The following is a 12,920-nucleotide window of genomic DNA, read 5'->3' as shown; positions in this document are numbered from 1 at the left end:
ATCCTCATCTAGCTCCTTCATTACAAATAAGCACCCTCGAACGACAGATGAGGTTTTGTCGTCTCTTTGTAAAAGTTTTCTTTTAGGATGCCAAAGGGGCGCAGTCCCTCTAGAGTACGTGCTGTGTCTTAACACTTGCGTTTTTGTTAATTGTCCGTTGGATTGCAGACATGAGGTGCCGGTGACCTGCCAACCGATCACGGTGGTGCACATGGACGAGGACATTGTGGTCGTCAACAAACCAGCCTCCATCCCCGTAAGTGGCTTATGAGACCGCCATCAAGCTTCGGCATTCACGTTGTTGTAGCTCATCACGTCCTCTTCAAAAATACACTACATCCTACCCCCAAAATCCACTAACTTCCATCAAAGCACGAATCACCGCTAAACTGCTTGTTTGCATGCCGCATGTCCATGTGTGTGTTTCGCTTAAATACTAACAAATAAACTAACATAGGTTGTATGGATGGTTTGGTGATGGGTGTAAAATGAATCTTTTAAGTATACACATACATAATGTTCCATAATATCAAACGTTAAGGAAGTTTCACATACTTCTAGAAACAATCTTAAAATGTACCTAGTCTCGTAAAGATCGAAATCCTATTTTAACAATTTGATATCACAAGCAAGTAAAGGCTCTAGCAGCGTAAGAGATTTACTTAAGTTTCCAAAGCTTTTATAATAATAGAAACTGTTTATGGGAATAGGTACTGTCTGGTTACAGTCGATATACATATGTACGTTTGTTTGTTAAATACTGACATTTTTCATAAAATATGGACTAAATAGCAGACAGGCTCTTAAAATACATATTATCTATAGGCATCAAACGGTGTATTAAAAATATGTTATCCTCTTAAACCACACTGGACGAACCCTATTTTTATGTTTTTTTCACAAATATTTTTAATTACTAATATTATCAAGTATAAATATATATATTTTATGTTATCCTGTAATTTAATGTTTTTAATATGCTGTAATATTTTTTAAATGATTTAGGTCACAGATAATAATTTATTATGGTTAGGGTTTGCCGAAACTCTAGAGATTGCTCGTACATTTATTTTTTTAAATACTTTTTTATAACACAGAATTTTGTAAATTCTGTGTTATAAAAAATAACATTCCGCCGTTTGGCCGTGAATGACGTCCGAACGGCGGCTTCTGTCACGTACAGCTGGCATATTTGCGCGCGATCGAAAAATGTGCCAAATAATCGCAATTTTTAAATTGTCATAATATTAAAATTACGCTACTGATAATTATAAAAGTTTGTGTGGGCACTCACTAATACAATATCAGTGAAAACTTTTCGCTCGTAAATATTCAATTTACGCAAAATCTTTGTCGGCTTTTGCAAAATGCCATAAGGCATAAAAATTATACTTCAGAACACGAACACGACATCTGTAACTATCCTAGAATTTCTCGCCATCGATTCTAACTAAGAATTCGTTATGGTGTGATATTTATATAAACCAATCTAGAAAAATATATAAGGATATTCGAAACGATTTTTTTTAACAAAATCAAGTACCACTAATTATTTTTTAATTATTTAATTTTTTATGAAAAAAATATAATAACGATATCAGCTAAAAGAATATACTATCAAAAATATAATTAATCGTTTTTGGTGCCCTAAAATATTCAAATATGTCAGTAAGAGTCTGTTGAAGTCCCCGATAAGCATGTGGTATTATAAATTGACCACGTGATCACGATGCAGTGCTCGACATGCGTGTTGACCATAGGACGCCTACGCGCATACTGAAATTAAACCGAGTTACTCGTTCTATCTCAGTTTGCGAAACACCATATCATTATCTCTCTTACTCTGGTCACCTAACACGCGAGAGAGCAAAAGGAGAAGTCTCTCACCGCTCGCGCTCAAAAGAGCAGCTCCGACTTCGGTCCCTTTGACTCCGGTCCTTTTGCCGACAATGTTCGGAAGCGCTCGAAGCTGGCCAAGTCGACTGAATTACTTCCACTTTACCTTTCGTTCTCGGTAACCTCAGACAACTTCCGAGAGATTTTAGAGCGGGCAGAACCGAACTCGACCGAAGTAACCCACTATATTATCCGTACTTGGCCAACCTTGGCCAACTTCCGGAGAGTGTAGTGCAGGCATAAAGCTTTAAACAAAATCGTTATAAATTACTCAATTCTGTTATTGCGTGATGGGAATTTAGGTTGTTTATGAAGAGCAAAATATAGCTTCATGGAATGCCTTCTTTCTATATAATTCGCAACCAATCTGGGGTCTGTTCCTACCTCTGTTCGTAAAAACAGCACTTTTTTATTGGTTAGTGTGTAACTTTTTGAACCAAAACATTTTCAATATTCCTAAATACAATAGATTTTCAATAATAATACAATACATCAATAAAAAATGGGAAATATTTAAATAAAATACAAGTGTAAAAAAGTTTAATTTCATGAAGATAGAAAAGTGCTAAAAATACAAAAGCGTATAAAACAAGTCGATTGAAAAAATGAAAATGTTGTGTTTTAAAAAACAAAGCCTAAAAACCTAATGTTTACATGTGTTTCCCATGAAAATAATATTATTATTATACATCTAAAATTAAAAAAATTCAGATGGTCTTTTTATATAAAAATAAGCTATTGTGCTGAAAACTTTAAATCTGAATTTACGACTTAATTGCTTTAATTTTAATAAATTAAACGCGCGGATATATACGTCTGCGGGGAAATAAATGCACAAATTTTTAATAAGTGATTTTTTATGTAGTATATATTTATTAAAAATATCAATGATGAATCACACAGTTACATTATTATGAAAAATTGTCTTTTAAATCTAAATGTCGTGAGTAGTTATTATTTTTTTTTATCATTTACTTAAAATTAAATTCTAGTTTAATCCATTTACTACGTTTCACGTGCCATATTCACAAACTCCTTATTCATATTTCTGTTGAAATCGTTTTAATTGAAATGTGTTCACTTTTGGCAAACGCCTTTTGAAACAGCTGTTAAAAATATAGACATATAAAATGGGCCTCTGCGGTAGTATTTATTAAAGTTTATAAATAAATGTTATGAATGAGATCGGCGGACAAGGCGCCGCCGGTGGACGTCTTTGTGTAAATGTGTTGCTCTTGCCGCTACACCAGTGTTTCCAGCGAGCTGCCCAGCTTGCGCCTAAATAAATCGGCCCCCACAATCGCTTTCCATATTTAAATGTTGGATGATTATTACTCTATTAATATCTAATCATTAATTGTATTATCTGAAACTGATAAAAATGTTTTTTATGTGTTATCCTTTACATAAACGTTCTTCTAATGCATATGGATCTAGAATATCGTCAAAAAAGACATATGTGTAACATATGTTCATGCACCATTTTAGGGCACAAATCGTGAATTATGTGCTCTTTTGATTGTACGGAAAGCTCGTTAAAATTACGTAATTCATGTTTATACGTGTTGTGGTTGGAAAATGTACTTAATTGTGTTAAACGTTTATGTCTTGAATATTTATTTCAGCTTTAGGTAAGTTTTTTTGTTTGTAAATAAAAAAGGATTATGTAAATTTTTTTTCAACTAAAACGATGTGGATTCAACCATAAATTAAATTTATTTTTCAATGCCTATATAATATTGAGGTTTAACAAGGTTTTTGCCACAATTGCTATGTTTATTTTTAACTAATTATGTTTGACTCAAACATACCATGATAGATAGTGCATGATGGATTTATTGAAAGTCTCTCTTCACAGAAAACTATTTTAGGGGAGACTTTTACGCCTAATGAATATAATGCGACCTGATACTTATTAATGAGGAACTGTATTGAACCAAGACTAATTAAAAAAATGATTCTATTCCATAAATTATAAGGAATGATTTAAATTAGTCATACCTCATGTATGCACCGTGTACTTTTATACTGAAAAATGTTAATGTAAAATCACACAAATATGTTGGCTAATATTTGGTGCTACGTTTGTTTACTAAGGTTCTATGTGTATTTGATGAGCTTGTTGTTGTTTAATCACGACTCAAATTGCGATCAAAGATTGACGAGCCCTTCTTGCATAGCTTTGTGTTATCTGAAACGCTTCGACAGTATGCATTGTTCGGTTGGAAATATTATATTATACACATCCATAAATATTCACACATCTCACTTGTTATTCACGCGGCACACGTCTGCCTTTCTCTTTCGCTCCTAAAACCATCTTAACGCGTCAATCTCAAAAACTTTTCACTATCACGCAATATGTTGGGGAGAAAAGCTCCATTGTTGAGTTTGGCATCCATTTTGATAATACCCTTTGTGTCAAATTGAAGCCTAGCCCATTTTGTAAAAGCTCGCCTACTACATCGTCTGTGTAAATATTACGTAGGTAAATATAGATATTAGGTAGATTTATGTATGTGAAAAAAGTAAATAAAACATCCCTGCGAGATCACCGCAGTCAATTGTATGGTTTACGTGTGTAATTATTAAGCGTGAATGTGGCAAACGTTTACGATTATTATGCGTGTATAAATTGTAATTTCATGTAATCGCAAATTGTTATTTACGATGTAAACGCCTTAATATACACGGGCTGTTTGTAAATATTATTTATAATTAATATAAACATTATGCAACATTTATAACGATAAAATACAATTTTATGTATGCGTATTTATACTAAAAGTTGTAAATATTTATTATTCGTGTTAATATTTAATTTTAAGCTTTATTTCAATATACATTGAAACTGTTCACCAATTGTAAATCCCATATGTACATATTATTCAATATACATTGATAGCAATGGATTTATATATTAATTTGAAATGCTGACGTCTAGCCAAAAGATTAAATTATTTCACTTAATCACTTACGGATTTCCAATATAATTTTAATACATTTCGGTTTCGTTCCTAATTTTAAGTCAATGATAATATAAATTAATATTTTAAACACAATTTAAATGTCAATTACACCTTTAATTATCATGAATTTTAGGGATATGAATAATTACGTGTTTATTTCAACTGTATCATATTTTTAATTACTTAATTGTTTAAACTTCTCCTCAAAATTCATTTTTTTTTTAACAAATAAGCTTTGAGTAAATACTAAAATATACTTTGAATCGCATTTTTATGTACTATAATAGACTATAATATAATATTGAATTTCTAAAGTACAAAGAATGACAATTTGGCTTTTAAAATCGCTACAAAATACCTGTATTAGTGTAATTATATTAGTGTAGTTATTTGCTGTAAATTATTTTTTACGAATATGTTACCTAGTTTTATGGATTTTTTCTCTAGGGTTAATAATAATAGAATACATTTTTTTGCCACAAAAATTCATTTACTGATTTATATGAATTTTTGGAGATGAACTAGTTCATAATTTACTTATCAAGAGCTATTTTTAAAACAAATTTAATAGCAATATAAATAAAACTATTTCATATATCGTGTCCTTAATTTTATTATATCCCAGATAAATGCACAAAAAAATAAAAAAATAAAATTTTCAAGTCCGGAAGGGTGTAATTTTTTAGCCAAAATATATGCCATAAAATACAATTCACCAAAGCAAAATATTGCCGAGAAGTGCTGTTTTCTGGACGATCTGAATGTCTCTTTCCTTCTCGTCTCGAATCGCTTGATCGTCTTTGACGAATCATAGATGCAGAAAATGGTTTTCCAATTGCATCGCTTGTATATTCTCCCAACGAAATATTTTTACGCTTTGAATTAGTGAAATTTCAAGATAAACACATTCCAAAAGGCGTTAATACAAATAAAGATACGTTGTTTATTGCATCATTCACGAACAATATGATTTTATACTTATTACGAGCAGTTAGTACAGTTCAGTTACGCAATTGAGGTATAGAGTATTTTCATATTGTTATTAGGCCTTTTATGAAGATGCGTTTCTATTTCCTTGAAATTGTTAATAAATTTTAAGTTCATTTAAAACGATTTTTTATTTCTTGATTATTTTTATATTTAGAATGGCCGCTATTTTGAAAATAGTTATTAGATCAGTATTTTTTGAGACAAGATTGCGGATTAAACTGGCTTAAATTCTTCGTTCAGATTTTTGAACATAATTTATTTAATGGGATTTAATTTTTATTTATCTTTTTTAATTTTTAGTTTTCAGAAATGTGTATCATAAATTAATTTTAATTAAACTTACACGCATTTAAATTATTTTGTAAATCATAATCCATCAATAAATCATAAAAAAAAATTGTAGCCAAAAAAGTAATACTTGTTAAAATTGTTAAACAACCTGATCCGCCATGTTGTTTCGAAATGACGACTATTTAAAATTTAAAAATAATCGTATCTTTGCTAAAAAATATTCTAGATAAAATATAAAGAAAACCAAAATGATTAAAAATGTGATATAACGATATTTGAAGACCATATATCTACGGTAGTTGTTATCATATCGACATAAAACTCTCTCTAAAAATAGCTCTTAAATATATCTCGACTTTTGTTAGTAAACCTGATTTATTATTTGTAATTTCAAAATTGCGGTTAATAAAAATATTTTAAAATCGTAACTTAATTCTTAAAAACATATATAAAAATTTAAAAAATCCTACAGAAAAAAATAAAGAAATTATAGATAATTTTATTTTCTGTGGGCTTTTATCATCGAACCCTAAAATATGAAAACTTAATGGTTATAAAAATAGCTAATTTTAGTTCAACATCTTTTTTATTTTACCCTAAATTTATGGAATAAACAATAACTTTTATAAAATATTTGCCAAGTAACCGAAACAAATTCTAAAAAATCAACGGCTATGTGAGTCTAGGCGCAGTATTTTTTTTATTTTTATTTTAGTTTCCACCGAGGCATTTTGTCCACACATCCGAATGACGGTGACCTTTTCTTTATTTTTTTCTTTTTTCATTGTTTTTAATCATCGTCCTGGTGGACACCTGGTGAAGACACGAGACGCCGGTGCTAGCCGATCGCGTCAAACTGATACACGTGGACGACGAACTGGTCGTATTAGACAAACCATGCTCTCTGCCGGTGAGTGCCATCATTAAAAAAGAAACCCCCAAACGGCTACAGGACAGAGTGACCCAAAAATCCATTTGGTCGACATCCCCACCGCTCGACACTCTCACATAAAAAAAATGGAAATGGCTCATATCCGCCATTTTTCACGCCATTTTGGATGCGTGGACTGAATTACGTTATGTTTTGTGTCGATTTTTTGCTTGGTTTTATTTTTATCTATTTTTGTATAATATATTGAGCGATCTTGTTACGTCCGTATTGTGTCCGGCATGTTAAATTTTAATGTAATTGTATCGTATATCTACTAACATTAATACATATTATGATTTCATATGTACATATACTATTTGTTAAGGATACCTAAAAGAAATCCATATTTTAGTAAGTTTGGGCATGTAAAAGCTGACAAAATACTATATGTATTAGCTTTTTTGGAAGTATGAATAGCACACGAAAAGGCTTTAAATTTCATCGGCTTATTTCTAAACCCACGTAAGTCTGGTATTTTCGCATTGGATTTCTCAAGTATCTTTCACTCTTAACGCTCACAATTTATATGTTATTTGAATGAATTTTACTTCAGAATTAAATCTATACCATAATATGCTACTTAGAATCTAAATGCGAACGAAAAAAATAAACAATATAACACTCGTGAGTTTAGAATAATACCAATGATAAGAAAAGCTACAATTAAGACTTTGTATGCCATTTTTACTACATAATTTTTATTTATGTATTCTCAATCTCATTATAAACACAATAATCATTATTCTAAGATACAAACAACAATTATGCTATGTGGCAATATTACCAAAAAATTGTTTATTAAGAATAAATACATATAATTATTAACCCAGCCTAAAAGCTAGGGATACTATATAATTTTGCGTTTACCCCAACAACTAAATAAATATAAATTCTAATTTTTTACTTTATTGAATAGAGCTAAAGACCTTCAAACAAATACTAATATTTATTAAATTTTTCACTGCAGTATATTAAACGAAAAATAATTTATTTCACTATATATAAATATATCTTACATCAAAACATATATTTCAACATTGAATTAATATATTTCCCATGCGAAAAAATCTATTGATAAAATAATATTGAATTCTTTTCGAAATATGCATTATTTTTCAATATAAAGAATTACTAAAAATATGATTTAATATACTTTAATTTAACTTATATCCGAAGGACCTATGTAAGTTCAAATTCCATATGAACATTCGTGTTTTTCAATTTCTATCGTTTTTGGGAGATCAGAATTAGTGATTATTTTATATGATAATAATTCTAATCGTTCATCACAGATTAGGATTTCATAGATTTTCTTTTTCTCACAGATGAATATCATGATTAATAATTTAAATCGATTTAAGGCATACATATTATGTAAAAAATAATCTTAATAACTACTTTAGCTCACAGCTAATATCATATATGTGGTATGTCTAAAAAAATGTGACTTTTGTATCAACTTATTTTGTATTCGATTTTTAAAGATAAATTTTTCTGATAAACTACATTACGTCGAAATATAACCGTTTAATTTAAAAATCGAATATTTAATATAAAAAATAGACCCTAAAACAATTACTGACTATTTAATTAAATTACTTACCTAATAAATACAAGTATTTGTTAAACGATATATTTAAATATTGTATTCGTTGAAAAATAAACAGAAAATGTACTATAAATTTTAAAATATTTGATTAAATTCTAAATATTGGTAAACTGCAGCAAAAAAATCATGTCAGAATAATATTGTTGCATTTTATAAGAACAGATAGTATGTATTTATAGTATACGATAGATCTACAATCAAAAAAATATAATCAGTTTTGTACTTACGAAGCAATAAAAAAATATTGTTTAATGAATGACAAATTTTATGTAGATAAAAATACCTGATAAATCGAAAAACCAATAATAAAAATCTGTTAATTTGTTATTTAAATAAACGCTTACATAGAAATAAATTAAATACATTCTTAATATATATAGCAGTTATATAAATAAAATAAAAAATATTATGGAATAATTTGTATCAGCTCTTATGGAGTGGAATTTAAATCTGAATTATTTGAGTGTACTAAATAGAGATTAATCTTAAACATTTTTATAAAAATGTCATTATATGTAAAGTGGTATTGTATATATAAAATATTGACTACAATAAATGAGTGTAGCTCAACAAAATTGCAGTTCAAAAAAAGTTTCTTCCTTGTCTCCCGCTTTTACTCATAAGCGCCGCAAAATGAAGATTCTCGTCTCACTCATTCGAAGTTTTAAAATGAAAAAAAGATTTTTTATAAATGGAATGCCTTTAAAAGGCATCAAAATATTAACTTATGTTGATGAATAAATATTTTATGATTAACAAAATTAATTTGAACACAAACACAAAACTATGAACTTTTCTGAATAATACTAAAATATTTATTGATACCTGTATATTTTTAATGTCAATATGGATTTCTTTTTGGTATTTTCAATATATGTACAACGACGACACAAAAAAATGTATCATATTATATTTAATTCGCCGACGGACGAAGAGCCATACATAGAACATAATAAAAAATGATTGCCATGTCCAAATATTTATATTATATTTTTTTATACACACGCAGATATAACTCACATACGAATACGTTATTGAAGTGCCCTCTCCAGCATCTAAGGTTTACTTTCAATCTATCCAGATAGAGGCCATTCCAAAAAAAAAACGAAACAACGCAAGAGAAAAACTGGTGTCGTTAACATTTATGCCGACACACATTCACATTCTGCGCGGATTTTCATCGCAGAAATAATAAATATAAACCCTTTTCTATGGAAAACTATTATCGACGTCGTAGTTTACAGCTGGCCGTAAACATCCGCAGAATCTGACGTATTTGTAAATAATTAAAACGGACGTGCGAGAGAACAAATAAATTTTACATTTTCTAAATGTCGTCTTGGATTTATGCCAATGGTGGATTATATAGACTTGATATTTGTGTAATAATGGATGTGTGTTGTGTTTTTCCGAGAATAGTTTTTCTCATTAATGTAATTAATTTTTAACTACATATTTATTTCTAAACCGTACAACACACAGTATCAGTTTCAATGACTAAAGTTGTATTATTCATTCGACTACTTCTAAAACATATTGTATTCCTTTCTCAGTAATTATAATGAATCCTAATTACGTATGCGTAAATTTAGAATTAGATTTTTTTAGTAGATCATTACAATTACAACAATGACTCACTGGATTATTCTGTTAATGCTGATTATTGAAATATATGCATTAACATAATAACCTAAGGATTGAGAAAAGAAACTACTTTTGTTCTAATTTATTTTACATATAACAATTTAACAAGAGATTTATTTTAATGTATTATTATAGAACATGTGATTATTATATAAAAATACATATGTACATATATCTAAATGAAATATGCATTGGCAAAATTAGTTTAAAATAAGCAAAAAAATATTTGAACACAATCAAGCATTTTAATTGATATTACATACATGGATAAATCTAACTTACTTATACTATTGTAGTAATGTCCACTTAAAAATAACTTAAGAGAAAAGACTCTAGCTTACTTTATTAAGCACGTTAAATATTTAATAAAATTGTCAAAAACAACATATTATACAATCAAAATACATGATCGAAATATCTTTCAAAGTCTGTCTAAAAAAAGAGTGCTTGAAAACTTAGCGTCATACCTCATGTAGTAACATTTGGAAGCCTTGGACATCATTTTATTTGTTCAATACTGTTTTAGATTTACACCAAAGGGACAGAGCTATTTTTTATTCATAATAAATGCTAAATATATATAATGAATATATCTAAAATGTTCAACTCTTTCGATTCAGTTATATCCAACGCACAACAATCGTAGTATGTCCTTTTTATTTTTATTTTGATGCGTTAAAACTACCATCTTGATTATGAATTAATTTTAATTTTGGTTTGTATTATTGATTAAATTACATTATAGTATATACATTTCAAATTGGATGACTTTCACTAAAATTATATTTGGATAACTATTTTTAAACTACTAAGCTCAGACATGGAGTTAGAAAGAGATTTATAAAAGCAATAACATGCTTTTATTTTATGGTGTTTCATATTGCTCCACATATTGCAAATACATATACAATGAAACTAATCTTAATCGTTTTTTTAGTTTAAGAGCTAACATTTATAATACAAAAATGCATGTTGTATTAATTGTTTTATGGGTTAATCGCTTGTAGATAAATGTATCACTGCATGTATAAACAAAATTCCCAATAAACCTTTCTAACATGAATAAATAAAAAATAAATTAAAAGAAACATTTATATTGTTTTTTTATGTATTGTATTTTAATATAAAACATTTTTTTCATAATTCTATTTAGGTTCATCCGTGCGGAAGATATAGGCACAATACCGTAGTATTTATTTTAGCCAAGGAATACAACTTAAAGAATTTGAGAACGATTCATCGACTAGATCGACTGACGTCGGGTATTTTGGTTTAATATATAATAGTTTCATTTATTTTTTAGAATTTATTGATCTTGATTGATGCTCTTTTTCCAGGTCTTCTTCTCTTCGGCCGCAGTCCTAAGAAAGCGCGACAAATGGAACATCAGATAAGGAACAGACAAGTCAACAAAGAGTATGTGTGTCGAGTCGAAGGAGAGTTTCCAGAGTGAGTTTTCTCGAGAAATACTTTTCTTGTTTAATTACGTTTATTTAATCGGCGATAAGCTGCAGAAAATTCCACTGAGAGCCTTTGATGGAAAAAGTTAAAATAGCCCTTTGATCTCATCTACAAATTTTTAAGTTAATTTCTTAATTACTTGCTTAATTATCTGCTTGATTGTATTTTGTCGACAGATACAAAAATTGGATAATTAAACTTTTTTATGACTAGACAATATGACATTAAATACTTCATTCCTAATTATTAACATCTACCGATTAAAATTTACTGTTTAATAAAATAATTAACGAATTTTCGGTGGGCCCTTATAGTTTTTTATAAGTTGTCTTTGTCTTTTACGACTCTTAAAATACATACATCTATCTATCAGGCGCGGGCGGTGAGATAATTTCCCTCTCGATCGCTCGTGTGTTAAGTGACAAGAGTGAGTGAGAGATAAGAGCATGCGTTCAGCATGCCCTTATCTCTCATTTACTCGCCCCTGCTATTTATCTATTTCTATATTTAAAGTCATTACTTCACCATTCTTTCCTTTCTAAATAACTAAAGAATTATATAAATGTATTTCTTATAAAACAATACATCTATGGACTTATCCCAAATAATTGCACTTACCCCTTCAGTCAAATTGTGGCGACTCAACATCATATTTAATGGCCAACATCCATAATCCTTCAGATGAACCCTCTTCTGTTGTCACCTTTTAGCACTCTCATTCACTCTTTGTCTCCCAGATTATCTCACTCGTTGTCTTTCCGTTCCTGTCTTCTCCTTTTTCTCCCTACGGTAAGTGCCCTACGTTCCGTGTCACGTTAGCTCAACATAATTGAATTTTCGACAAAGCGACCCGAATTTGCCATCTTGCTTTTTACAAATCCAAAAACAAGCAAATTTCACTTTTCGATTAAATTTTTATAAAGCAGAGAAGAAGGGCTAGTTATATATAATATACATAAAACTCTAAATACAAACAATTCATTTATATTTTTATTACTATATCTTGTATATACTGATAATTAAATTGCTGTAAAAAGATGTTCATACAATCTTATTTATTTATTTTTTAGAAAATTGCTTGATTCCAATTATGAATTATTTGTTCCTCATAGCTTATGATCACGTTAAC

General features: G+C 29.1%; 1 protein-coding gene across 8 annotated transcripts in view; it reads left to right on the top strand.

The window, feature by feature from the left end:
* Window positions 1–12,920, top strand: part of LOC148233677 (pseudouridylate synthase RPUSD2-like) — a 482,025-nt gene that overhangs the window by 464,247 nt on the left and 4,858 nt on the right. For 5 of the 8 annotated variants that reach the window (XM_088188775.1, XM_088188768.1, XM_088188772.1 and 2 more), the window contains exons 6-8: window positions 169–256; window positions 11,484–11,592; window positions 11,668–11,779. In XM_088188775.1, the coding sequence (XP_088044901.1) occupies window positions 169–256; window positions 11,484–11,592; window positions 11,668–11,779 (309 nt within the window). Of the gene's footprint in view, window positions 1–168; window positions 257–6,968; window positions 7,057–11,483; window positions 11,593–11,667; window positions 11,780–12,920 lie in introns of all 8 variants that reach the window. The other 3 variants (XM_088188769.1, XM_088188774.1, XM_088188773.1) reach the window with 1 other exon arrangement.

The sequence above is a fragment of the Plectrocnemia conspersa genome, unplaced genomic scaffold (assembly GCF_051122295.1).
Source record: "Plectrocnemia conspersa isolate PC_06_02 unplaced genomic scaffold, ASM5112229v1 ptg000007l, whole genome shotgun sequence".
NCBI lineage: Eukaryota > Metazoa > Arthropoda > Insecta > Trichoptera > Polycentropodidae > Plectrocnemia > Plectrocnemia conspersa.
Note: the sequence above shows the minus strand (reverse complement) of the source record. Positions and strands in the feature narration are given on the sequence as shown.